The 24,283-nt window shown below is 47.6% G+C and overlaps 1 protein-coding gene across 4 annotated transcripts in view; it reads right to left on the reverse strand.

Annotated features, from left to right (window-relative positions):
* Positions 1–24,283, reverse strand: part of Ksr2 (kinase suppressor of ras 2) — a 397,441-nt gene that overhangs the window by 318,011 nt on the left and 55,147 nt on the right. The window contains exon 1 of one of the 4 annotated variants that reach the window (XM_063225735.1): positions 13,875–13,917. The exons of the other annotated variants lie outside the window; for them this stretch is intronic. Coding sequence (XP_063081805.1) covers positions 13,875–13,880 — 6 coding nt within the window. The 5' untranslated portion in view covers positions 13,881–13,917. Of the gene's footprint in view, positions 1–13,874; positions 13,918–24,283 lie in introns of those variants that run through there. 4 annotated transcript variants of the gene reach the window in all.

Raw genomic sequence — 24,283 nt, forward strand, 5'->3', positions numbered from 1 at the left:
TGATTAAGTGGTGGGCTCATTTGTAAGTGAAAAAAAAAAAAAAAAGGAGCAAGCACAGAGGCCCAGAGAAACATAAGTCAGCTCTGTAACTTTGTATCTTACGCCAATGTGTGGGCCTGACAGCGAACAGCAGGTGGCCTGGGCGCTAGGAGTCTCCCTAAGTGACTGAGGAGTTGAAAGTCTCCAGCAACCTTCAAACTGCCCTAAGCTCAGTTTTCTCTCCCGGAAATGAGAGTTACATTGTACCTACTCCCTAACCAGAGAAGGTTGAAGGGGATTATTTGTGCAGAGCCCCTCAGAAAAGTCTCTGAAAACACCCCAGCAAGTATACTGATTTTGTGTTACATGAGTTCAGAAGCATCTTTAACAACTAACTTGTGGGTTAGTCCTTAAATTAACCAACTACCAGTATCCAGAAAAAGCATTTTTTTAAAAATTAAAACTAATCCGTTTTAAAGGAAACAATAAATGTTAAAAGTCAATCATATCTGAAAAGAAATAGAAATGGCAAATAAATATATGAAGAAATGTTCAACATCACTGGTCATCCCAGAGATGCAAATGCAAATTAAAACAATGCCGAAATTTCATCTGACTCCAGAGAGAATGGCTCTCATCAAGAAATCAACCAAAATGGGCCGGGGATTTAGCTCAGTGGCAGAAGCGCCTGCCTGGCAAGTGTGAGGTCATGAGTTCGATCCCTGGTACAAAAAAAAAAAAAAAGAAACCAACCAATAACAAATGCTGGCAGGGCTGTGGAGGAAAAGGAAACCTTCTGAACTGTTGGTGGGAGCGTAGACTGGTGCAGCCACTGTGGAAATCAATGTGGAGCTTCCTCGACAAACAAAACTAGAGGTTCCATTTGACCCACCTATTCCCCTCCTTGGTGTCTTCCCAAAAGAATTAAAAGGATCATATCACAGGGATTTATGCACACTCGTCTTTATAATAGCACAGTTTGTAATAGCTACATCTTGGAAACAGCCCCAAATGCCCATCCACCAATGAATGTATAAAGAAGATATGGTTCTTTTATAGGGAGCACTACTCTGCCACGAATAATAATAAACTCGAGACATGTCTAGGTGCAGTTCAATGATGCACCTTGAGACCACACTCTTATGTGGAATATATCAGATACGCTTGTTCAAACATCGCGGGGTCTCTCTGGTGTAAGAAACTGAAAGTGTAAAAAAGGTCCAAACTGTGTAACAGATCTTGTGAAATAGGAAGAAAATGTTCAAGTGGGAAGGGGAACAAGGGAGGGAAGAGTGGAAAGAAAGGAAGAGAAAAGGAAAATACAGAAACAAATAAGGAAGGGAAGTGGCTTGAACGGAGGGGAGGAGACTAGGAAAAAAACAGGAATCAAGATACACCATGTTCAGGCACAAATTCCGTCTGATGAACGTTATCAGTATGTGGATCTAAAATGTACCGATACAATTAATTTTTTAAAAAGTCAGTCGTTAGCATGTTTCCACAGTTGAAAAACTACAGATTAAAGTCATATTGTTAAGTGAAGACACGTCAGTTAGATTGTTTTTAAAACCTGTGCTTTCCAAAGTCATTATTTAAATTCCGAATTTGAGATTCATATGATTTAACTTTAATATCTACATAATTGACAAATTGCCTGACAATAATGCACATATACTTCATGAGCAACATCTGCAAACTGGACTTTTTGCTGAGTGGTTTTCTTCAGTCTTCTGAATAAATAAGGTTTCATTATTTGTTATTCTAAACTCATATGTGCCTGTGTTGCATTTTAAATACTGCAAAGGAAATAAAGACCTGGTCTCTCTTTAAAATAATAATAACAATAACAATGCCATTTCCATTGCTTGAAGAAAAACAAAAACGAAGCGCTGTCCACTGAAAGCCAGTGACATCGGCTGACAGACAAGGCCAAGCTCCGAAGCTGAGCGGCAGAAGCAATGGGGCGCGGCACAGCTCTCCAGCACAGCGCTTCCCACCGCAGGCTGCCGGCGATTACAAGGTGGCACCAGACACGCCAGTGACGAGCTGGCATTCTCCCCTGTGCAGACCTCTCCCCAGCCCCCTGCCGACCGCAAGGAGACAGGCTGTGTTCAGAGCCACTGCATCCCTAACACCTGCCAGTCTCCCTCTGGAACCAAGGGCAGCCAGGCTCAGAGCCTCGGGCAGGTGATGCCCGGAGCCCCAGTTCCATGATATTTTGGTTTGCATTGTATTGATTTCCTTGATCATCTTACAGCAAGAAGTTTCCCATTACCATGCTCGTACAAAGTTTAACTTTCACATTTTTAAAAGTCAGGTTGATCTAAAGGAAATACACAGATAGATCAAAAAGTGTGGTGGCAGTGACATTCAGGGAATGACTCTGAGAAACACAGTCCGACAGTGTTAAACTCTTTAGGCCATTATTCAGGGCTCACTGCCACTCCAGTTCTCCATCTGCGCTGCGTTCATTTCAATGCAACTGCCTAATCACATCACTGTGAATGTCACCTGTCTGTCCCTTTGCTCAGGCTCCTCCAGCCTCTCCATACACAGCTGGGATAAACAGGAAAGATGCACTGACTCCTTTACACCCCCAGTATCCGTAGCCTTTGTACTGTGCCCAGCCTCACCCATTGAGTTGGACACTTGACTTGATTCACCCAATAGGAAGAGGCTCGTGTGTTGCTACTTGCTTTCTTGAATCTGCTATCTGCATGAGAAGGTGCCTCAGCCAGCCAGCTGAAAGGCAAAAGACTGCACAGGGTAGAGTCAAGTATCTCCAGTTAGCACACTGGCAATAACAGACAGACAAGATCAGAAGGACCACCAACCTACCACTGACCCTACATGCCTACCCAGTGTGCCACTGAATTTTGTACTTGCTTGTTACACAGCATTACTGGGACTCATAACTAACAGATACACTATCCCATCAATCCATGCAAACCTTGCTTTTTCTCCAAAGGCTGCCTCAAATGTCACTTTGTCTCATAAGTCCTTATAAATTCTTCCTTGAGACCATATTGGTATATACCGTATTGAAGAGAGGAACACAATTTTTCTTGCATTATAATTCATTAATAATAAAGACATTGGATACCTTAAAGTAGAAAGGAGCCCTTTCCTGATTTGGAAGAGCAAATGAAATCAACATAATAATAAAAAGTAAAGTGCCGTTACTAAGGACAACCATATACCAAGCACATGCCTGTAATCTCAGCTCCACAGAAGGAATGCCAAATGCAAGGCCAGCCTGGGCAATGTGGTGAGGTACTGTCTCAAAATAAAAAAGGGCTGGAGATATAGCTCAGTATCCCTGGGTTCAGTCCTCACGACACCGCCACAGCAGCCGCAGACCTTCGCTCAGCGCCTACCACCGTGTGGTGCCGAGGGCCGGGTCCTCTGGCCGGGTCCTCCGCCTTGGACGTGGCCCAAGGGGCTGGCGCTCTGAGCGCACTCTGTGAACGGGAAAACTGCGGCTTGCACAGTTTAAAGCCTTCTTTCAGGTGCACAGTTATGGAAGTGGCGGAGCGGGGCTCAGTTTCAAAGCTGCATCCCATCCCGTTAGCAGGGCACCACCAGGATGTGGCCAAGGCCTTTTTTCTCAGAACCGGAAATCCAGAAGTCAGGCCTTGATCCGATGCTTATTGATCTTAGGAGTCTTCTGGGTTTTGTGAGCGTCTAAACTCTAGCTCTGAGGGTTGAATAAGTCACTGCAGCTCTCTGAGACTCCAAATTTCTCATTTATAAAATAGGCACACAGCCCGGCATGGTGGTACCTGCCTATAATCCCAGCACTCTGGGAGGCTGAGGCCGGAGGATTGCAAGTTTGAGCCCAGCCTAGCCAACTGAGCAAGACTCTGTCTCACAATATAAGTTTAAAAGTACTGAGTAGTTTGCTCAGTACAAAGGTGCTGAGTTCAACCCTCACTCAGTACTACAAAAAACAAAATAAACATGGGCCCACGTTCCTTTCCTCACCGGCCTGCTGAGGCATCACATGTGATGGTGTCTGCACAGGAGGTGGGCTGAGCCCCTCCTGCCCCACACATCCCCGTCCCAGGTGCTGAAGGAGCACTGGGTTCTGGGAAGTGTCTCCAGGGACACAGGACTAGGATCCTGCACCTATGCACGAGGCATTAGGATTGAGGGGCCTGCAAGGGGGCAAAGTGATGGGGAGGGCAGCCCAGGGGTCCAGCCTGCCCTCCTAGGCCCAGGGGCCCAGGTTCACCTCTGGGGCTATGTGAGCAGTGAAAACCAGGAACCTAACCAGACAGTGTGTGCTAAAGGGGGCGGATCACACAGCTCGTGGGAATCCGAGGCTGACTGGCCAGGTGCCCAAGCCTGAAGTTACAGCTGCCGGTTAACAGGGTCTCATTCCGAGCCAGCTGCCATAACCTGATTTACGTCACTTCCTCCTCACAGCGACCCTGAGAGATAACCACTGTCCTTTGTTTACAAAGGAGGAAAGTCAGGCCGCGAAAGGTCAAGTGGATTTTGTTTTGTTTCTTGAGACAGGGTCTCACCGTGTAGTCCAGGCTGGCCTTGAACTTGCAGGAACCCTCTTGCTTCAGCCTCCTGAGTGCTGGGATTGCCAGTGTGTGCCACAACACCTGGCTGGAAAGGTCAAATAACTGGTCCAAGCCCATCGAGCTACTAAGTGACCGGACTGGGATTACAACTGAAGTCTAACAAACCCTTGTTTGTTTGTTTGTTTGTTGTTTTTGGAGTCCTGGGGATGGAGCCCAGGGCCTCAGGCAGACCAGACAAGTGCTCAGCTCCTCAGCTACACCCCTGGCCCATTAACTCATTTCTTGACACACAAAGAACACCATGATCAGTAGGCAAAACAGGTCTAGTACAATACCATCCTCTGAATATAAAATGTATACCTGCACACAGGCGCACCCACATGAAGGGAACTCTCCTACCAAAATATCAGCAACTGTTTCTCTCCATTATTGGAAGGGAGACTTGTGTGTCTAATTTTTCTAAAGGCCTGACTTATCTATTTAAGAGTCCCACAGCCTGTAGGGCCCAGGCCATACAGCAGGAAGTGAGGGATGGAGCCAGCGAAGCCTCCTCTGTCTACCCAGCTCATATCATCCTGTGGTTGGAGCGCCGCCTCCTCCCAGGTCAGCCGCAGCCCTAGAATCTAACAGACCCCACTGCAAACCGCATATTTGAGGTTATGGAGGATTCGCACTCTGAATCATCTCAAAGCCATCATCTCATTCTCCTCCCTCCTTGTCCGTGGAAAAATGGTCTTCCACAACACCAGTCCCTGGTGTCAAAAAAGCTGGGCACTGCTGATCTATATAATTAGTTACAAATCTCATGATAATCAGACATTGGCTAACAGTAAAGATATACCTGAGTCATCGTTAATACCAGCCACCTCGTTAAGGTTTTAAGCATAGTTTATATATGTGCCAGGCATTCTACTAAACACTTCACATACAATAATTTCATTGAATCTTCACAATAGCCCTAGGATCATAATAGCCCCATTTTACAGATGAAAAAACCGAGGGCCATAGTTCTCCCAAGTATTAGATTATTTTAATATCATTTCTCTCTTTCCCCAATTTCCAGGCTTTGGAATTACTTGGGAGTGGTTTGTTTAGAAATTGAACGTCCAGGCCCATCTGTCAGAAATCCTCATTCAGTGACTCTGGGAAAGGTCTGTAAAACCAACCAAGGTGCTCAGTGATTGGAGGATCAGACACCCAGCCACGGACTGGATTATTTCGCAGTGAAAGCAGTGTGCGACTTGGACAGGCCATTGTCCAAGAGCTATCAAAGCAGGTCAGGAACCCGGTCCTGGTCCCAGAAGCCGGATCCCAGCACCCACAGCTCGCAGTCCCCTGTGTGATCCCACTGGGATCCAGCCAGAACCCTGGGGTGCAATTCTTCATCTCCACACCAGGGGGCAGGCTGGCCCCTTCCACAGCAGATGGAAAATTTTTGCAGGCTGGGCTCCATCTGAGCACCCTCCGTGCCTTATTACTGTACTCCGTATTAGCATGATGGCAAATTTAGCAGCGTAAACAAAAAAAAAATTAAAAACTCAAGACATGTGACAGAGCTAAAAATAATCGTGTCTGAAATCCCTAATGTGAGACAGGAAACTTTGCACTCAGAATCTAAACCAAGACAAACCCAGAGACCTATGGGTAAGTCCGCAGGGCTTGGTTTGCCACAGCCCAGACCTGCCACCCTGGGGTGCTCTTTTTAGAAGTTGGAAGGAACAGGGGCCATGCTGTGAGAGACACTGAGCCCAGACCCCCTCGAGGGTCTCTGGTGTACAGGGTCAGGCCAAGTATGGGGTCTCATCATCATGGAGAAACTGAGGCTTGGGAGTGCTGCCGAGCAGGCTCCACGGCCTCTGTCCCCTCAGGAGCCCCAAAGCACCTTGTCCCTGCTCCCTTGTTGTCAGCAGTCCTGAAACCAGAGGGCCTGGCCTGGCACCTGTTTCTCTCAGTGCCCAGAGCCTCTCGCACCTGCTGTGGGCACAAACGCACTTTCCCACCCTCCGGAGTCTCCTCTTCCCCAGCACCCCGAAATGTCACCATCACGTCACCCTGCTTTTTTTTCTCAGTAGCACTTTGCTGTCGCACAAATTATCCTGTTTATTGGTTTCCATGGTTACACCTCCCCCTCCCACCACACACCCATCAGACTGTCAGTTCAGGAGCAACACGGGCTTGGCCTGTCTTTCTCCCAGCGATCAGAGCCACGCCTGGCATACAGTCAGTGCCCAGTATGTTTCTCTCTGTTTTTCAGTAAACGAATACCCTTGGAAGCGGGCATCAGGCCTCTAGACACAAACCTGAACTCCTTTTCCAAGCGGAGCAGCACCAGCAGCACTGGGTGGCTGGCTGGGGTTATCGGACCTGCACGAGGGTACTGCAATCCCTGCAGCGGCAGCCAGTGGCCCAACGCCTTCCGTGGTTACCAGGGAGACCGCTGTCCGCTGTCATAACATCCCCGGCTCTGGGGGCCAGCCGAGAGGGGAGAGAATCATTTGACTGAGAAGGTCTCAAGTAATCAGCGTATTTGCATCCACAGGCAAATTCCCTGCAGAGGAAGAACTAACGCCCTCCCTCTCATAGCCCAGAACCCAGGGAGAGCAGGACAGCTCCACAGAGGCTCTGAGGGCCCGGGAACGCTCAACAGCCCACTGCCCGCTGCCCTGTCGCAGCCTCGGTGGGCTGAAGGCCTTTTGTTTTCCTCATGCTGTGACTGCTCATGCACAGGACACACGACAGCAGAAAGAGTTCAGATAGTTCACCAGCACTTACTGGATGGCAGGCCAACAGCAGCTTCCTTACATAATCATTAGTGCAAATTTAGTATCCGTGCTGTAACAACACAGTGTGTCACAATACACTTACACCATCCTTATACTGTGCAACATAGAGTCCTGGATGTACGCACAGGTCAGGTGATACTTCATACGTGATGTAATTTGAGATATAACAATAATTATATAGCATGTATTACATATTATAGCAATGTTGTTTTATTTCTAGTGTTTATTAATACACATTTGCAGTACATAATGATGATATTCATCATGGGATGTTAGTACATGCATAAAATGTATCTTAATATTTTTTTACTTCCCTTTACTCTTGTCTCCCTAATAAAGCTATTAATAAACTATTATACAACAATATATTCATAGATGTAGTCGTAGCTAAGTTTTAGTGAGCATTTACTATGTGCCAGGCATTGTGCTTGGCATGTACTAAGTGGAGATTAAGTGCTATATTCATATTATTTGGTCATCATCGTGTTATGGGTTGTACCTTAAATGGCCCCATAAAGCAGAAGGCTTGGTTCTCAACTGCGGGCCCTTCTGTACTGGAGGAAGGCAGAAACCTCAGAGGCGGAGTCTAGCGGGAGGAAATAGGTCACTGGGGGGTGTGCCCTGTAGGGTGTACTGGGGCTCACGCTTACTTCCTGGCCTCCACGATGTGAGCAGGTTTGTTCCACTACATGCTGCCTTGGCCCAAAATAATGAGCCGCCCAAGTCTGAAACCTTGAGCCAAAATAAGCCGTTCCTCCTCTTAAGCTGACTGCCTCAGATATTCTGTCACAGGACAGAAAGCTGACTTCCACAGAGACGCAGCTTACGGGCTCCACCTTACCGTCATCTTTGATGTGAGGAAACAGAGGCATGGCATGATTGCGGGCTTGTCTGAGGTCACACAGGTAACGAACAGGGATGGGGCCCTCCACCCAAGCCTGTCTGTTCGCTTATTTCTGTTCAACACTGCAAACTCGAGCTTGCTATGTGCAGCACCACCTGGGGAACTTGTTAAAAACATACACGCTGAGCTCCTGTGGGGCCCAGCCTAAACCCCGGACATCTCCGCTGTGGGGGCTTCTCATTTTATTTTTAAACAGGGTCTCCAGAGAGTTCAGACAGACATGAAGTTCAGAACCGCTGCACTGGGCCAGCTCTTCCTCAGCGGGAGCGCTGCAGGGACAGTGAGGTGATTTGGTTAAAGCCGAGAGCTTGGAGGAGCTAAAATTCAGGAGAGTGTGATGTGTGCAGAACCTACAACCCCAAAAAGAAGGAGCAGCAGCAGGAGGCGGGATGAGAATACCAGGGACCAGGTGAATCCCACCTGCCACCCCTCACCCCCAGTTTTCAGGAACCAGGAGGTGCTTCCATGTAAAGGAAATAAATAATAACACACGTGTTTGTCCAGGACTGGCTTTGAGGGAGCTAATTATCTAATACATTAAACTTATAAATCATGGTCTGATCAAAATATAAAGTGAATGCTTAATTTTCTAAAATTTTAATACAGTAAAAGATCTTGCCATTAATTCCTCTCAAAATACTGCCCCTTGGAGAACTTCTTCTTTGCTCTTGCTGTTTGCTGAAGCAGTTCTGCAAGTCCCCCGTCATCTTTAAGAGGTGCAGTCAAAACCACAGTGCACGCTGCTGGCTAGTCCATCCTGCAGACACGCAGGCTTATAAAAATATTTCATGTCCTCTTGCCTACCTTGTCCACAGGGTCTAGCTCACCAGGTGGCTCTTGCCCACGGTCAAAATGACCATGAAAGGTCATTCTGAATTGATTCAAGACATCACGGCAACCATGACAGTGCAACACAAGGCACTTCCAGAGGACTCCAGCTTCCAAAAGTGTGTCTGAAGCGAGGGGAAGTATTTTGAAATATTTGACTAACGGCACTGTGCCTTTACTGCATTAAAAGTTTCCTTTTATTTAAGTGGTCAACATAGTTTTCAATCGCATCTCAAATGTTGAGCCTAAATTGTACCTAAATTGAATTCAGTTTCAATTTAGTCTCTCTACAATGGCCTCCCATGGTCCACTCCACCCGTTAGGTACACAGTACCTGCCTCCCTCTGAATCACTCACCGGGGCTAAGCTGCACAAGAAAATAGATTCTTACAGGTGAGAGCACACCCTCTGCACCTACACTTTGAGCCATGAGACTTCCTGGGAAGTGAGGGAGGTGGAGGGTTTTTAGGGGGAAAAACAAGCCAATGACCAGTTACCGTCCTGGAGGACCAGTGTCCCTGGACAGACGCAGGGACCAGAAGTTACACTCAAACCGCCTTCAGAAATATCTAGGGAGTTTCATTCTGCAGTCTGCTGCCTATCAGCCATTGTCTGAACCACAGGGAAAGGAGTTAAGGTCCCAGGCAAAGTAAGAGCAGAATAATCCAGACTAAGTCACACGCACTCATCGGCTGTCATCTGGGCAATGATTGAACAGCTACAGACTTCGCCTAAGACACCTGAGCCCTGGAGAGCTGCGTGCTCAATAGAGTAGCCCCTCACCACAATACAGGGCCATGGACGGACCCATTTAAACTTGTTAGTCACACGGTCAACGCAATGTAATGAACGAGGCTCACAGATGCACAGTGAGTAGATAACACATCTGGCTAACACCCCACCGAAACCTGCTCATTATACAGCCTCAGACTCAGAACTCACCAACCACATTTCATTATTTACCCACAAACTCGCGTGAGATAAAGTAACATGCTTAATCAATTACCATTTGTAATGCCTTGCATCTAGATGTCACACCCAAAGCCTCATTTGGTCTCTCTAGGTTGGGAGTTTCTCGGGTGGCTGGATTAGGGTGTGTGATGCTGGAGTTCAGGGTGCCCCCCGCCGGGGGGTGGCTGGTAGCGTGCATGAAACATAAAGGGACAGAAAGAAGCTACTTTGTTGCTTTCTGCCTTCTGCTTGCCCTGCTTTACCATGAACCGTTTCTCCTCTGCCATGGCCACCCTGCCTTGGAGCCAGCTGACTGTGCACTGAAACCTCTACAAACCGTGAGCCAAAATAAACGTTTCTTCCCTCAACTTTGAGGGTGGGGAAATCCGTCTCAGCAACAAGAAAAGTAACTAAGATGGCATCTTTAATTGCAGGAAAATCTAGGCTGAATTACAGATATATTTAAGATGACTAAACCTGTACCATTAATATCTGAATTAGAGTCTGCATTAGGGTATTTTGGTTTATATTCTTCTAATGTTATGTAATGTGGTGAGCGTAAGATTTCACCTTTCCAACCCTTAACACGAAACATGTAATTGAATAACTAGCACAGACATGTATTTAAATTGAAATTACATTCAATTTGATTAGAAAGTGGCTTTGGTTGGGGATGGGGATTTAGCTCAGCAGCGTTAAGCGCCTGCCTGGCAAGCCCAAGGTCGTGAGTTTGACCCCTGGTACAGGGCAGTGGGGAAGGAATGGCTTTGGGCTCAGGATGTTTATAAGTTTAGGTCTTAAGTTTCTGTAGGTTATAGAAATAGGTAAGAACACTTACCTATTAACAATTAGAAATTAATATTTTTAAAATTTCATATATTACCCACCTTGCAAGTTCCCACCCTGGACCCACCTCACCCTGTGGTTTTAATCTATAAAAATCCCTAGAAAAGGTGGGGTCCTCGGCAACCCACTCGGGACCCCTTCTGTCTCTCTCTGGGACAGAAACTTTCTTTCTCTCAATAAATAAATTCTGCTCTTTAAAAAAATTCTATGTATCAAATCTATAAATGCAGTCTAGGGGCTGGGATATAGCTCAGTGGTGGAGCACTTGTCTAGCGTACACAAGGCCTTGGATTTGATAATTAGCACTGCAAAAACAAAAAGGCAAAATAAGTAAATATAACTGTAGCTTCAATTGCCCAAAATGTTTAACCAATTAAACTTGTAACTAGACGCAAACATCATACAAAAGCCCTTTACTCTTATGGGATTGATAAAATTTACTACAATTACATGAATAAAGTAATACTGCCTATAAGCTCAATTTAAAAGCATAACAGAAAAATACTAAATTTTTGTCCTTAATAAACAAAACACTTCCAGGTGCTGTGGTGCACAACTGTAACTCCAGCACTCCAGGAGGCTGAGGCAAGAGGATTCCAAGTTCAAGTCCACCCTGGGCAATTTAGCGTCTCAGTAAGAACCTGTGTCAAAATAAAAAATACAAAAGGGCTGGGAATGTAGCATAATGTAAAGGCCCTGGGTTCAATCTCCAGTGTCAAAATGAAAAAAAAATTAAATATTAATTTCCAAAACGAAAAAATAATTACACTACATTAAGACTCCGGTTCCTTGGTCACACCGACCATTTTTCACTGCACATGCTACGACTGCCTCTAATCTTGGGTTCAATTTTTAGCAGATCTCCTAGGAAACGAACACCCCAAAATCCTTTTCTCCAAATAGATAGATGACTCTGTGATTCCCAGCCTTGTTCCAAATGGAAAAGAAAGGCTCCTCTGGAGAGGAGGTCCGGACCTCAGAGTCTGGTGCGAGAGGGCTGCGGACCCTGCAGGGACAGTGACGCGGAACTGGCCTGGGTGCCCAGGAGCGGCTGCAGCGCGGAGCCGGAGGCCCCAACACCCGCTCACCCTCTCCATTTTCCTTCTCGGTGGATTCTTGCCGGATTCTTCATGTTACTGCCACTCTGACCCTCGTTCAGAACTCAACCAACAGCTTTGGACGGGAAGCCCGGGAGAGGGCCCATCAATTTATTTTTGCTTTTAAGTCAGTATATTTCATATGCAAGCCATGTGTTTCTGACCCAAAGATACAGTTAGAAATGTTCATGTTAGGCAGAAAACGGTCCCGCTCGCGTGACCCATACCACATGGCCATGCAGTTTAAATACACCCTGAGGAAGGGCTAAAATCAAAGTCAGGGTCCAAGCCTGCAACTCTCTGTTGGAATTAAGAAACCTTGGGGCTTAAACAAGCCACATAAGTGCCCACAAATTCATCTTCTATTTGATAAGAGAGAGATTAAAAAAATAATACTAGTACTCCTAAGAGGCTGAGACAGGAGGCTCACAAGTTCAAAACCCAGCCTGAGCATGCAAGTTAGCAAGACCCTGTGTCAATATCAAAAATAAAAAAGACTAGGGATGGTGCAAAGGTGAAGGCCTTGGATTCAGTCAACCAATATTTAAAAAAAAAAAAAAAAGATAGTCTCAGCTACTTGGAAGCTGAGGCAGAAGGTTTGCAAGTTTCAGGCTAGCCTGGACAGCTTAGTACTCAAAACAGAAAGGCTGGAATATAGCTCAGTGGTAAAGTATACCTGGTTCACTCCTCAGCAAAGTTAAAAAAAAAAATCCCTTAAGAGTGACTTCAAGTTCAAACCCTCCAGGATCACCCTGGAGGGGATAATGGTGGGGGAAAGGCTCAAACACCCCCGTAAGTCTACACACGGGTCTCAGCTCTGCTGGGCAAGAACGGCCAGCTGGATGCCTCTGCATGCGGTCCCTAGACCCTGAGTCACAGGTGCTGCGGTGAGAAGCACACACCGGCCATGCAGGTGGGAGCAAGAGTGTCCATCGGGGCCAGCTGCCCCCAACAGCAAACACTGCAGTCCTGTGGCCACCACAGACAAAGCAAGGCGTTGGAGCAAGACGAGCTCCAGTGGGAAACTGAGGCAGAGCTCAGGTCCCGCCTGGTGCTCACGGATCAGCTGACAGCACCACCCTCTGCAAACCGTGGAAGGAAGCCAGCACCATCCAACAGAACTTTCTGGAACACGGACATGTGGCTACAGAGCACTTGAAAAGAAGTCAAAGCAAGCGATTGAGGAGCTGAGTTCTGTTTAACATTAATTAGCTTAGATCTAATGAAACATGCACCACAGCAGCCACCATATTGGACGGCGCGGGCATCGAGCCACTCTCCGTGCTTCTTCCTTCCTGAGAAGGTAAACACTGCTCCTACTTCTCCCCCTTTGCAGGTCACATGGAGGCTGAGGGGGCTATGGCAGAGGGCTGCGGCTTTGCTGAGAGGAGGCTGCTTCAGAGGAGTGAGTGGTACTGTCCACTGAGCCTTCCTTTCCTGCTCTCAAACTCTCCCCAATCCCCCTGCCTCCCAAACCTGCATTTGTACATCTCATACTCCATGCTGGGTACAACCCAAATGCCTCACCCTGGCCTGTGAGGTTCCATGCCGACTCCCCACCATGAATCTCACAACCCTTCATTCCAAGTCCACATCAAGGTTCTTCCACTCCTCAAATGAGCCAACCTCACTACCCCAGGCCCTTTGTATATGCCAGCCCTGCCACTTGAATCCCTCCTCACACACATCTGGATGGTCTTGTTCCCCTGCACAGCTCCACTCATACATCCATCCACACTTGTGCAAATGTGTCCCCTGCCCAAGACTGTCTTCCCTATCATCATGTTCTTTCTCTTCCTGACACCTATCCTAGCTTCTAAACATATTCACCTGCTATCTCCCTGCTTAGCATCCTCCTTCCCCACTCAGCCATAACCTCCTCACTGTGGGCTTCCTTTGATTCTGTCCTTAGTATCTCTGGCACAGGACCTGACACACATCAGGTGCTCACCCACATCCTGGCTGGATGAGAGGTGCAGTTTGCAGAAGAATGAATTCCATATACTTCTCTCCTCCGCTCCTTCATTGCACCAGTGGTTGTCAAAGTGAGGGCACTGGCATCGGCTCGGGCCCTGGTAGACCTGGGCTATGTGAAACCCTGGGCTTTTCCAAGAGCTGACTTCACTCGGAGGTTCCGATGTGCGTCCAGGCTGGAGAGGTTTCGTTCCGGGCTCTTTGGTGCCACTGAGATGATCTCCCCACTCCTTGCTCATCAGTTAAGGTCTAGCGCAACTTCTCCGCCTCCCCGGGAGCTGGCTTCCCTCCCCTCCGGGGTACAGTCCTCCCTCTCACCTCCATCAACACACAGTTAATGCAAGCAGGGTAGTGGGGGGACACCTCCTTGCACGGGGTCACTGATAGTCACGCCCTAATTCCACTAGGAGACAGTGCGTCTCCTGAGGGCAGGAATTTTGTCCTTGTCTCCTTTGCTGCCTAAAGAGTCCTGGGTGCAGGCTCCTGACTGAGGCCACACGGGACTTGCTGTTGTATGTGTCTGGGTTTGTTGTGGGATGTGGTGCGGGTTTGGTGACTGAAGATGCAAACACAGCAGACTGTCAGCTCCAGCCATCTGCCACTAACCTAGAGACAAGGTGTTGACAGCTGAGAGCAGCACAAAGCAAGTCTCCCAAAGGGAAGGGGGAGATGCCTTTAATCATGTCACCCTCGCTAGTTTGGTACTGTCCCTCCACCTGTGCTCTGCAGGTCCCGCTCTTTCTCCCATCAACCTCAGCACCCAGTAAGCCACAGCACCAGGCCCCGTGGTTTCTCCAGCCTCTTTACGTATACAGAACCAGCGCCTCATCACGAACCTGCAAGGGCGGCTGCATGAGCCCACTTCACAGGTAAGGAAAGGGCAGGAAGTCATTGGCTTGTTGCATACAATTCCAATCCCGGGACTCCTGGGCTTCACAGCTGCAGTCTTTGGAAGCCACTTGATTTCCCAGAGAGAGAGCCAGGGAATGGCATTGTGGATTCAAGTCCAACGCAGTCCAGTTAGTACTCTGTGTCGTGCCCAATTGATTTTTCTCAAGCTTATAAGAACAGCAACGGAAAGAGTGACTCAGAGCTCCACCGCAGAACAACACTCCTCTTCAGAGTGCTTCTGAGGGGCACTATGCAATCCTAGAGGCGGCAACAGGTCTCAGGGACAAATACCCCGACAGCTCTAAAAGGGCCGGACCACGCCAACAGGAAAGACCTCTGCCCCCACCAGGCTCCGAAGATCAGTAATGTGGACAGAGACACGCACAGCTCCCCAACAGATGACAAGACATTCTAGCAGTGACACAGCTGAGTGCCCAAAAGTCAGAGGTGACTTTGGAGAGGGAAGTGTCTGAGGAGAGGGTGGCATCTAAGCCAGGCACTTTCTGTTTGCAAAATACAAAGGCATCCACACTGACTTCCACCTGGCAGAGGCAGGTCACATTTAGATAGAGATGTTGAACTTAATGACCCTTAAGGTTCCCTTTAACCCTTGAATCCCAGGATTACAGGGATCTGAGAGGTAACTATTCTTCTATCCGACCATCCATCCAACCAAACATCCACACATCCAACCTAATCCAGCCATCTGTCTACTCAGTGATACAGATATGCAACCATACATAATCACCCATCTAACCATCTATCCAGCCAGCCAGCCATCTATCCATCTGTCTCTCTGTCCATCCAGCTACCCAGATAGCCAGCCAGCCAGCCATCAATCAATATTTCACTGCTGGCACCTTCCCCAGCACCACCAAATGAAAACACCAGGAGGCTGGGATTTACTCCCATCCTGAAAGCCAATGACAACCCACCAGGGATACCAGCTCTGCACAGCTGTTACACCCAATGACACTATTAATAATTTTAAAAAATAGTTCAAACCAGCTACATGGTAGAATCGGGTAAGATAACGTCATGAAAGTACTCCGTCGCATCCAGGCCATAATTGGCAGTAAATAATCGATTTCCTCCTCAAGCCAACCAGTGCACTAAGCCCTGAGATAAAGTAGTGAACAAGGCAGACTTGGCCCCGCCCTCATGGAACTTGTCTGATGAGCGTGGTGGCTGCCACGAACAGGGAGTACATAACAGGGAAGGATGGTTTATGACCTGGACTAGCCAAAGGAAGTCTCCCTGGGGAGAGAATCAGACAGCTAGACATAGCAGTATGTGCAAAGGCCCTGGGGTGAGAAAGCACTTGGCATGTTTCAGGCAGTGAAGCAGGAAAGCCCTTGGAGTATCATGGGCAAAAAGGAAAGAAGGCCAGGCATGGCAACGCACACCTGTAATCCCAGAAGTCAGAGGCTGAGGCAGAAGAATCGCTGCAAGTTTGAGGCCAGCCTGGGCTACACAATGAGTTTCTGACCAACCTGCTTCATAGTGAGACAGTGTCTCAAAAAAAAAAAGGCAAGAAGGAGGAGATTTAAAAAGCAGATGGTGACGGGGTCATACAGCACCCCTGCAGTCCTGGAGACCCTTTGGATTTGATTCAAAGGCAGTGGAGAGCTTCAGAAATTTCTGAAGCAGGGAATGACATTATCTGATAAAGTGGGTAAACAGTGCTCCCTGTCCAGCAAGGCAACCTTGTGCGAGATGGGCCTGGCTGATATCAGGATGCCCGCTGCCCACACAGGAAACAGACGCACCAGGCAATTTGGGGCCTCCTTGATTTCCTCAGTACCCGCACCTGTAACTCCCAGGCTGGCCATTAGAGCCCCGCGCCCAGACCACATCTGCACAATCCCCAGCCCCAGGCCAAAGGCGGGGGCGGGGGGCTCAAGGCCCAGGAGGAGGAGAACGCTCGGCTTCTTGTGAGTTCTGCGGGCCACAGACAGGATGGGCTCAAGCTCACCCGGCCACTTCCATCCCCACATCAAAAAGGCAAAACCCCCAACCAAGCCAGCATCATTAGCACTGCAAACGGCCTTCTCATGGGGAGTGTCTAAAGGTCCATTACTACAGTGCAGAGAACAGATATAGAAAACAAAACCAAAGCCATCCCGGAATCCTGATGGCCTGCCAGCCAGCCCAGATATTCGGGTTCCACCAAACCTCGATACTCAGGAGAGGTGTAAAAGAACTGCCTTGAGACCAGAAGACACAATGTTACGTTTCCAAGGATGTGCAAGTCCTTACAGCATTAAGAAAAGAAATCTAGCAAAAGTCATCACACACACAGCCTTGTGTAATTCTGCACTAGCTAGGATGGGGCTGGTCACGTGGCCAGGACCAACCAATCCCTGCAAAGAGGATGCCATTGGCTTAGACTGGTCCCAAGTGGGAAGAAGCAGTGCAGAGACCTCTGCGGGCCCTGTGGGGGGGCACCGGACCGTGCCAAGCAGCTCTGCCTTCACCATCTCCTCCCCCACCCCGTGCCTCTCTCGTCTTTAAGCCCTACCAGCAACAAAGAGGGTACAGGCAGCCAGAGCACTTGCCACATAGGAAAACGACGTGTAAGGAACACTTTCCTGTCTTCCTTCCTGACCTGCGGCAGGTAACGCCAAGGCGGCCACTGCCACAGGGCGACAGATCATGGCATTTGTCCCTGGACCCACCATGGTATAATCACAATGCCCTGCTAGAGGTGGATGGCGAGGCCCAGACTCGGAGAGCCACAGAGATCCTATCAAGGTTCCACAGAAAGGAGGGGCACAGCTGGACCTGGAATCCAGGCGTCTCCAGGGAAGGTCACCCAAGTCATTATTGCCCCTAATACACAGTGGGCAGGAGCCGGAGACATAGCTCAGCGACACAGAGCCTGCCTGGCAAGTACAAGGTCATGAGTTTGATTCCTGGTACAAACAAACAAACAAAAAAGACTTACTGAGAATCACACTAGGAATTGAATATGCACATCTCATTTGATCTACTCAATAACCCTATGCAGTAGGGCTCATTTTATTTGCCATGTTTTACAGATAAGGAAACTGACAACAGAGAGGTTAGGCAGTCCACCCAAGGTTGCACAGCCAGCAAATGAATCAAGAAGTCTAGCTCAGAGCTCAGGCTCCTAACCCACTATGCTATCACGCCAGGGGTATCTCAGGAGAAAGCAGTATGTGTGTAATACGTGCATATAAAACATGCATACAATTGTATATTTTCAGATAAATAATACATTGATAATTACATGTATTGCATAAATTTAGTTGTGAACAAAGCTCATATGCACACACATATTAATATACAATTATACATAAAATAGATAATCAGCTATGTAACTTATATATATTTCTATGTCATGGACATTATACACTTCACCTTTATGTGCAGCACAACATACAGACAAAGACATTTATATGCAATTGTTATGCGTGTCTCTTTCATTTTTGCTCAGTGCATTTTATCTTTTTAGCACTTATTACCTGGCTTATTAAAAAAAATAAAGTCATCCCCTGGGGAAGACAGGTAGTTTGTCAACTGCTTTTTTATAAGGAGGGAGAGGATTAAGCAAAGTCTTGAACTTGGTCAAACTTCATCAAAATCCAGCCCACTCAGGAACCACAGCAAAAAGCAACCTTGACCAATTAATCTAGTTTTAGGGAAGTAAAAAAGCTACAACTGACTTCAACACAAGAAAATTTTATTTACATCACAAAGCATAAATTCAGAAGCACAGTGGCTCCAAGGGTTGGGTCATTCAGTGGCCCATCTACAAATCAAGGGACCTCGTACAGTTTAGCTCCTACTGGGCACAAAGTGGCTGCAGCAGCTCCATGCAAACAACTGCACTGGGGACAAGTATGTTCTCCTGTGTATCTCCTTCCACGGGTAAGGAAGGAGCCGTCCTCCGCAGGCATTCCTTCACACCACACTGCCCAGGACGGGTCACAAGGCCACAACCACCCAATCATTGTAAAGAGAATGTCACTGGCTTAGACCAGTCATGAGTGATGTGTGCTGCCACTCAGATGAGCAAAAACAAACTCATTCTCATCTCCAGGAGCAAACTGGGGCAGGGAGGGGGGCTCCATCGGCAAGCCCCAAGTAACTCCTGTCCTCAGCCCTAAGGTGTATGACTGTAGAAGTCTAGAATTTTCCACTATTCATTTATATGTTCACCATTTAGTTTTCCCCTGAGGTCTTCCAAACTTTTCCCTGGAGGCTGGATAAGTTTTCCAGTGAATTCAAAGAAGGTCAGTGCTACAAATAAAAGCTTCTACTACACACAAACATGGTTCTCTGAAGGAACACGGTCTGTATGAGTCCACTTACAGAGGAACCTAGGACTGTCACATTCAGAGACAGGGAGGAGATCAGAGCTTGAGGAGTGGGAGTGATGGGGAGACCACGGACTGATGCGTGTGTCCCCCAGAATTCACAGGTGAAGCTTTAATTCCCGATCTGAGCACCTCAGGAGGAGGCGCCAGCAGGAAGTCATCAAGCTTCAGGGGATGCCTGCGGATGAGCACCCCGTGATGTGATTGGTGACCTTACAGGAAGAGGAAGAAGCCAGAGCTCAGCTCTACCACATCAGCACACCACGAGGAGGCCATCCCGACTCGCTGATCCCAAACACCCCAGCTTCGGGTCCATGAGAAAGATTCCTGCTGTCAAGGCCTCCTGCCCCGTGGGATCCGTGTGGCGGACCACACTGTTAGTGTTGAGTGGGGACGCAGTGTCAGTGCGGGGTTATAAAACTGTCCCTGAAATCGATGGTGCAGATGGCCACAGGACAATGCAAATGTATTTACTGCCCCCAGCACCGTACACTGAAAACAGTGAAATTAGTAACTGTTAGCCAGCTTGTGATCAGTGGCTGAAGCAGGAGGATTCCCAGTTCAAGCATGGCCTGGGCCACTTAGCAGCATAGCAAGACCCTGTCTCTAAATAAATAAAAAACAAAAGGGCTGGAGAAGGCTCCGGTTTAACCCTCAGTGCTGAAAAACAATTATGTATATTATGTACATTGTACCATATTTTAGCATGATATAAAAAGGTCTCACGGTGCCCGTGTTGTAAGTGCAGAAACTGAGGTTCCATCACCCACCTAAACAGCTTGCCCAGAATCGACCATGTAAGTTTGTAGTGCAGGCAGAATCAGAACCCAAGTCATCCAACTCTGAAAACATTCCCCCTCCCCAGCTCCAGTGTCTCTTCTAACACATGCAGAAGGGAAATGCAGGCACGAGGAGAAAAATGTTAGCAAGGCGAGGCCACTGGGCATGAGGGCAGGCGCTGGGCAGCTCTCTACGGACAGGAGGCCAAGGCGCAGCCAAAGAACCGTGTGGCCCGCACTCAGGGCAGTAAGCTCTATGGTGACAGTGACAGTGACAGCGATGGGGCAATGGCCCAAAACTTTCCACCAAAATCCCCACTGGTAGTTACCGAGCTCTTAGGGGAAAATTAACACAGATCCCCAGGGCTGAGATTTTCCATGTTTAGCTTTAACCCAAAGGAAAATTTTGTTAGAAAGTTGATTAGGCAGTGTGTCTATTTTTAACTAACGAGGCGCCGGGCCACAGTGTCAGTGCCCTGGGGGACATCTTGCCCTGCCTCTGCCTCTCCCCACCCCACTTTAGCTCAAACGGATGCACTGCAGGAGACAGGACAGAAACTTCACACGCCCTTCAGGGCTGCCACACACCGGGCACTTGCTCTCTCCTGAGTCTCTGGGCCTCAACTGCGAGCAACCATGTCCTCGCAGGGATGTCTGACACCGTTTGGAAACATGCAGGGTTGTCACAGCTTAGGGGTAAACGACACTGCCAGCATCCAGTGGGTGGAGGTCAAGGGTGCTGCTCGGCCTCCCCCACACACGCACGAGGCAGCGCCCTCCACAGAGAATAACCCAGGCTGTGTTTAACTGTGCAAAACCGAGGACCCTGTCCTACCCCAGCGGCTGTCAAGCTGGAGCACGCATCACGAGCTTCCAGGGGTCTCGTGAAAGCACAGATCACTAGCTCCAGGGTCACAGACTCAGCAAACCTATCTGGGGAGAAGCCCAGCTTTGCATTTCTGGCAAGCTGCAGGATGACGCTGTCATCACTGGCCCGTGGAGCAGGCTCTAAGAAGCGCCACCCTTGCTCATCCACACAGCATGCTTGAAGCTCGGCCTCTCTTCGTCCCATCTTACGGGAGGGAGTGTAAAGGCTCATTAGCTAAGCAGGAGAAGTGCTGTTCAAAACCATGCGTCACGGAAGACCCACAGACAAGTGAGTGACAAGCCGCAGGTGCACTTATCTTCAAACAAGATCCAAACAGTCTGCAGCCTCATCAGCACTCGCCTAATGTTCCAGACAAGGGGAGCAACCTCAGAACTCCCCAAGACTGTGCTTTCAAAACGCCCCACACTTTTAAACTGCATGAAAGCCTTTGGCAGGTTCTAGAAACTTTTCCCAAAGACCCATCTTCCAGGTTTCCGTGTCTGACTGCCTTCACGTCGGGATCCGGTACTCAGAACCATCTGATTGCATTTGAAGCTGTCCGTGTACCCACGAACTCTGAATTTTCTCTTCCCACTTGGATCCACCAGGGGCCACCTTTCCCCCAAAGCTTGCATCACACTCGAATGACGTAATGGAAATGAGGTTGGACGGGGAGTCAGGAGACCTGGCTTCCAGCAGATGGGAAAAGGGAGTCTCAGGGTGGAATATTGCACCCCCCGAGGGCTGCTGGGTTCCCTTGTGGGTCAGGAACTACCACTGGGTCGCCCTGCTACGCAATTAAGGAAAACTAAGTCATTCGAAGGAGGGGGAAGAGCAAAAGATAAGCAAAAAGCAAAGTCCTAGAGCTACACCGAAAATGATGAGAAGCAGCAACTCGAATCTTTGTCTTTCTCATGGCTCTTGCAATATTTCTACTTCATTTGCTTCTTCCTTTAAAACTCACCTAATTTCTGTCTCTATCCTTTCATTGGCCAGATGCAGACTTTCCCAAACCTTTTCCCCCATGCTGGCTTCTGACACTGTACCAAGGGTAAGCAAACTTACTGCTGATGGCCATGTCTGGCCCTTGGCCTGTTTTTCTAAATAAAGTTTTATTGGAATCCAGGAACAAGCATTAAACACACATTGTCTGTGGCTGCTTTTTATGCTACAAGTGCTGGTTGAGTGGAACAGTTGCCACAGAGACTGAATGACCTAGAAAGTTTAAAACATTTACTATCTGGCCCCTTATGGAAAAGTGTGCTGACCCCTGCTCTAGGTACCAAAATACCGATTTTATGAGAAGTTGCTTGTAAAGCAGTTTTATGCATGGTAGTACAGCTCTGCTCCAGAGGTAGGTCTGTGCCTGTCTTATCCCAAACCCACAATCAACATAAAAAAGGACACACAGCTGGACTTAATAATTATTTGCTAATAAAAATTTAAGGGAAAACAGGGATGAAAACCTAAGCGAACCCCCCCAAAAAAAGCCTTTCAAAGAAAGCTGCTGTATTCCGTGGTATGAGCCTGTAATCCCAGCTACTTAAGAGACTGAGCCAGAAGGGTCTCAAGTTTGAGACCAGCCTGGACATCTTAGCAAAATCCTTCAAATGAGAAGGGGCTGGGGATGTTGCTCAGCACTCCCTGAGTTCAAGTCTCAGTAATAGGAAAAAGGGAAGCGGTCAAATCACCAAAGAACTAATTTCCAAGGCTCAGTCTTCTCGTCTGTAGAAAAGGACCAACATTTTGTATACTTCCGACTTCCCGGGGTCGGTTGAGGTTCGTGAAAAGTCATATACCTGAGTAGGCACAAAGCATGTCACCATAGCAACAAGATCCGGGTCCCACTTCGGACCCCCCATCCACAGGCTGTGTCATTCGGGTCGCGTTACATCATCTCTCTGAACTTCATATCCGAACCTATAAATTGAGGACTCCATCACCTACTTTACATGAAGTCAGACGAGATTGGATGCAAAGAAACAAGATTCCAGAGAGCACTATGGGTGTCCAGAAGGTAATCGGTACTGACTTTTCACAATCTGTAGGAGGCAGTAAAATCAGGGTCAAGAGAGAGGCAAGATCAGCAAGGCATTCACCTGGGATGCAAAATATAAGGAGGCCACAAAAACTCAACGATCAAGGTAAATAACACCTTAGTGCAGTATTTTAAAAAGTCAAAATTAACATCAAAGGAAACTGACAAAGAAAAAAATTTTAAATAAAGACAGGACCTAATCATGCCAACATTAGGATGAGGAGAGTGGCATGAATTGTACAGATTGTGACTCATAGGCTGTTGGTGCATAAAGTGGTATTTGTTAGCCAAGTGTGACGGTGCACACCTGTAACCCGACAATTTCAGAGGAGGCTGAGGCAGGAAGACTGCAAGTCCAAGCTCTACCTAAGACTCTGTCTCAAAATGAAAAAGGTGATGAAGCTCAGTACAAAGCCCTGGTTTCAATTCTCAGTACCATCAAACAAAAGTTACTTTTCTTTGTGATGAACTTTTGTATTAACCTCTAGAAATTATGTATTAATCTCTTAATACAAATTACAATGTGAATTAATCTCTTAAATATTACATATGCAAATGAAAAATGATATTTATTACTGAGTTTTTATGTCCCCATTTTAAATTCTGTGTCCCCTTTAAAGTCTGTGTCAAATGTTTACATATTACTGAGTCTGCCGTGCGCTCTCTCTTGAAAGCTGTGCTTTGTGGTCTGATACCACTCTGCACTCTGTTTGCCTCATTTGTATGAAACAGTCCTCCAACCCACTGGCTCTCGATCTTGGCTATACACGTGACTTAACCACAGAAATTAAAACACAGTAATGATAAAACCAATCACAAGAAAGAGAAGAGGGAGCCTCACTTGGTATCTTGAAGAAAGCTTTCTGATCACGTCACACCCTAGGATAGCCATAAACAAAAAGAAACACCAGTGGTTACCAGTGTCGGCCACAGTGTGGGTTGGAAAGCTCAAACGTTGCTGGTGGTGGTACAAAATGGTTCAGTCACTGCAGAGGACAGTTCGGCAATTCCTTGATAGCTCCTCAAACAAGGAGCTACCGTAAGACCCAGAAATTCCACTCCTAAGTGTACATCTAAGCACACGGAAAGCACATACTATACAAAAACTCATCCACAAACATTCACAGCAGCAGTGTTCATAATAGCAAACACAGGGAAACAATCCAAATGTTCACTGGTGAATGAATGGGTAAAAAAAATGTCCTGTATCTGCACTATGGAATATTATTCAGCCATGAAAAAGAAACGAAGTTCTGATACCTATGCCATGACATAGATAAACCTTGGAGACAGTTGCTGAGTGAGAGAATCAGAGATAAAGGGCATGGTCCTACTGATAAGCCATGTCCAAAACAGGCAAATAAATCCCTAGAAACAGACAGCAGAGCTGTGGCTCCCAGTGGTTAGTGGGAATGGAAAAGGTGAGTGCTTATGGGTAGGAGGGATGACAATATTTTGGAACTAGGG

Source organism: Cavia porcellus, unplaced genomic scaffold, assembly GCF_034190915.1.
Source record: "Cavia porcellus strain 051 isolate PalLab524CR breed Dunkin Hartley unplaced genomic scaffold, mCavPor4.1 scaffold_16, whole genome shotgun sequence".
Lineage (NCBI taxonomy): Eukaryota > Metazoa > Chordata > Mammalia > Rodentia > Caviidae > Cavia > Cavia porcellus.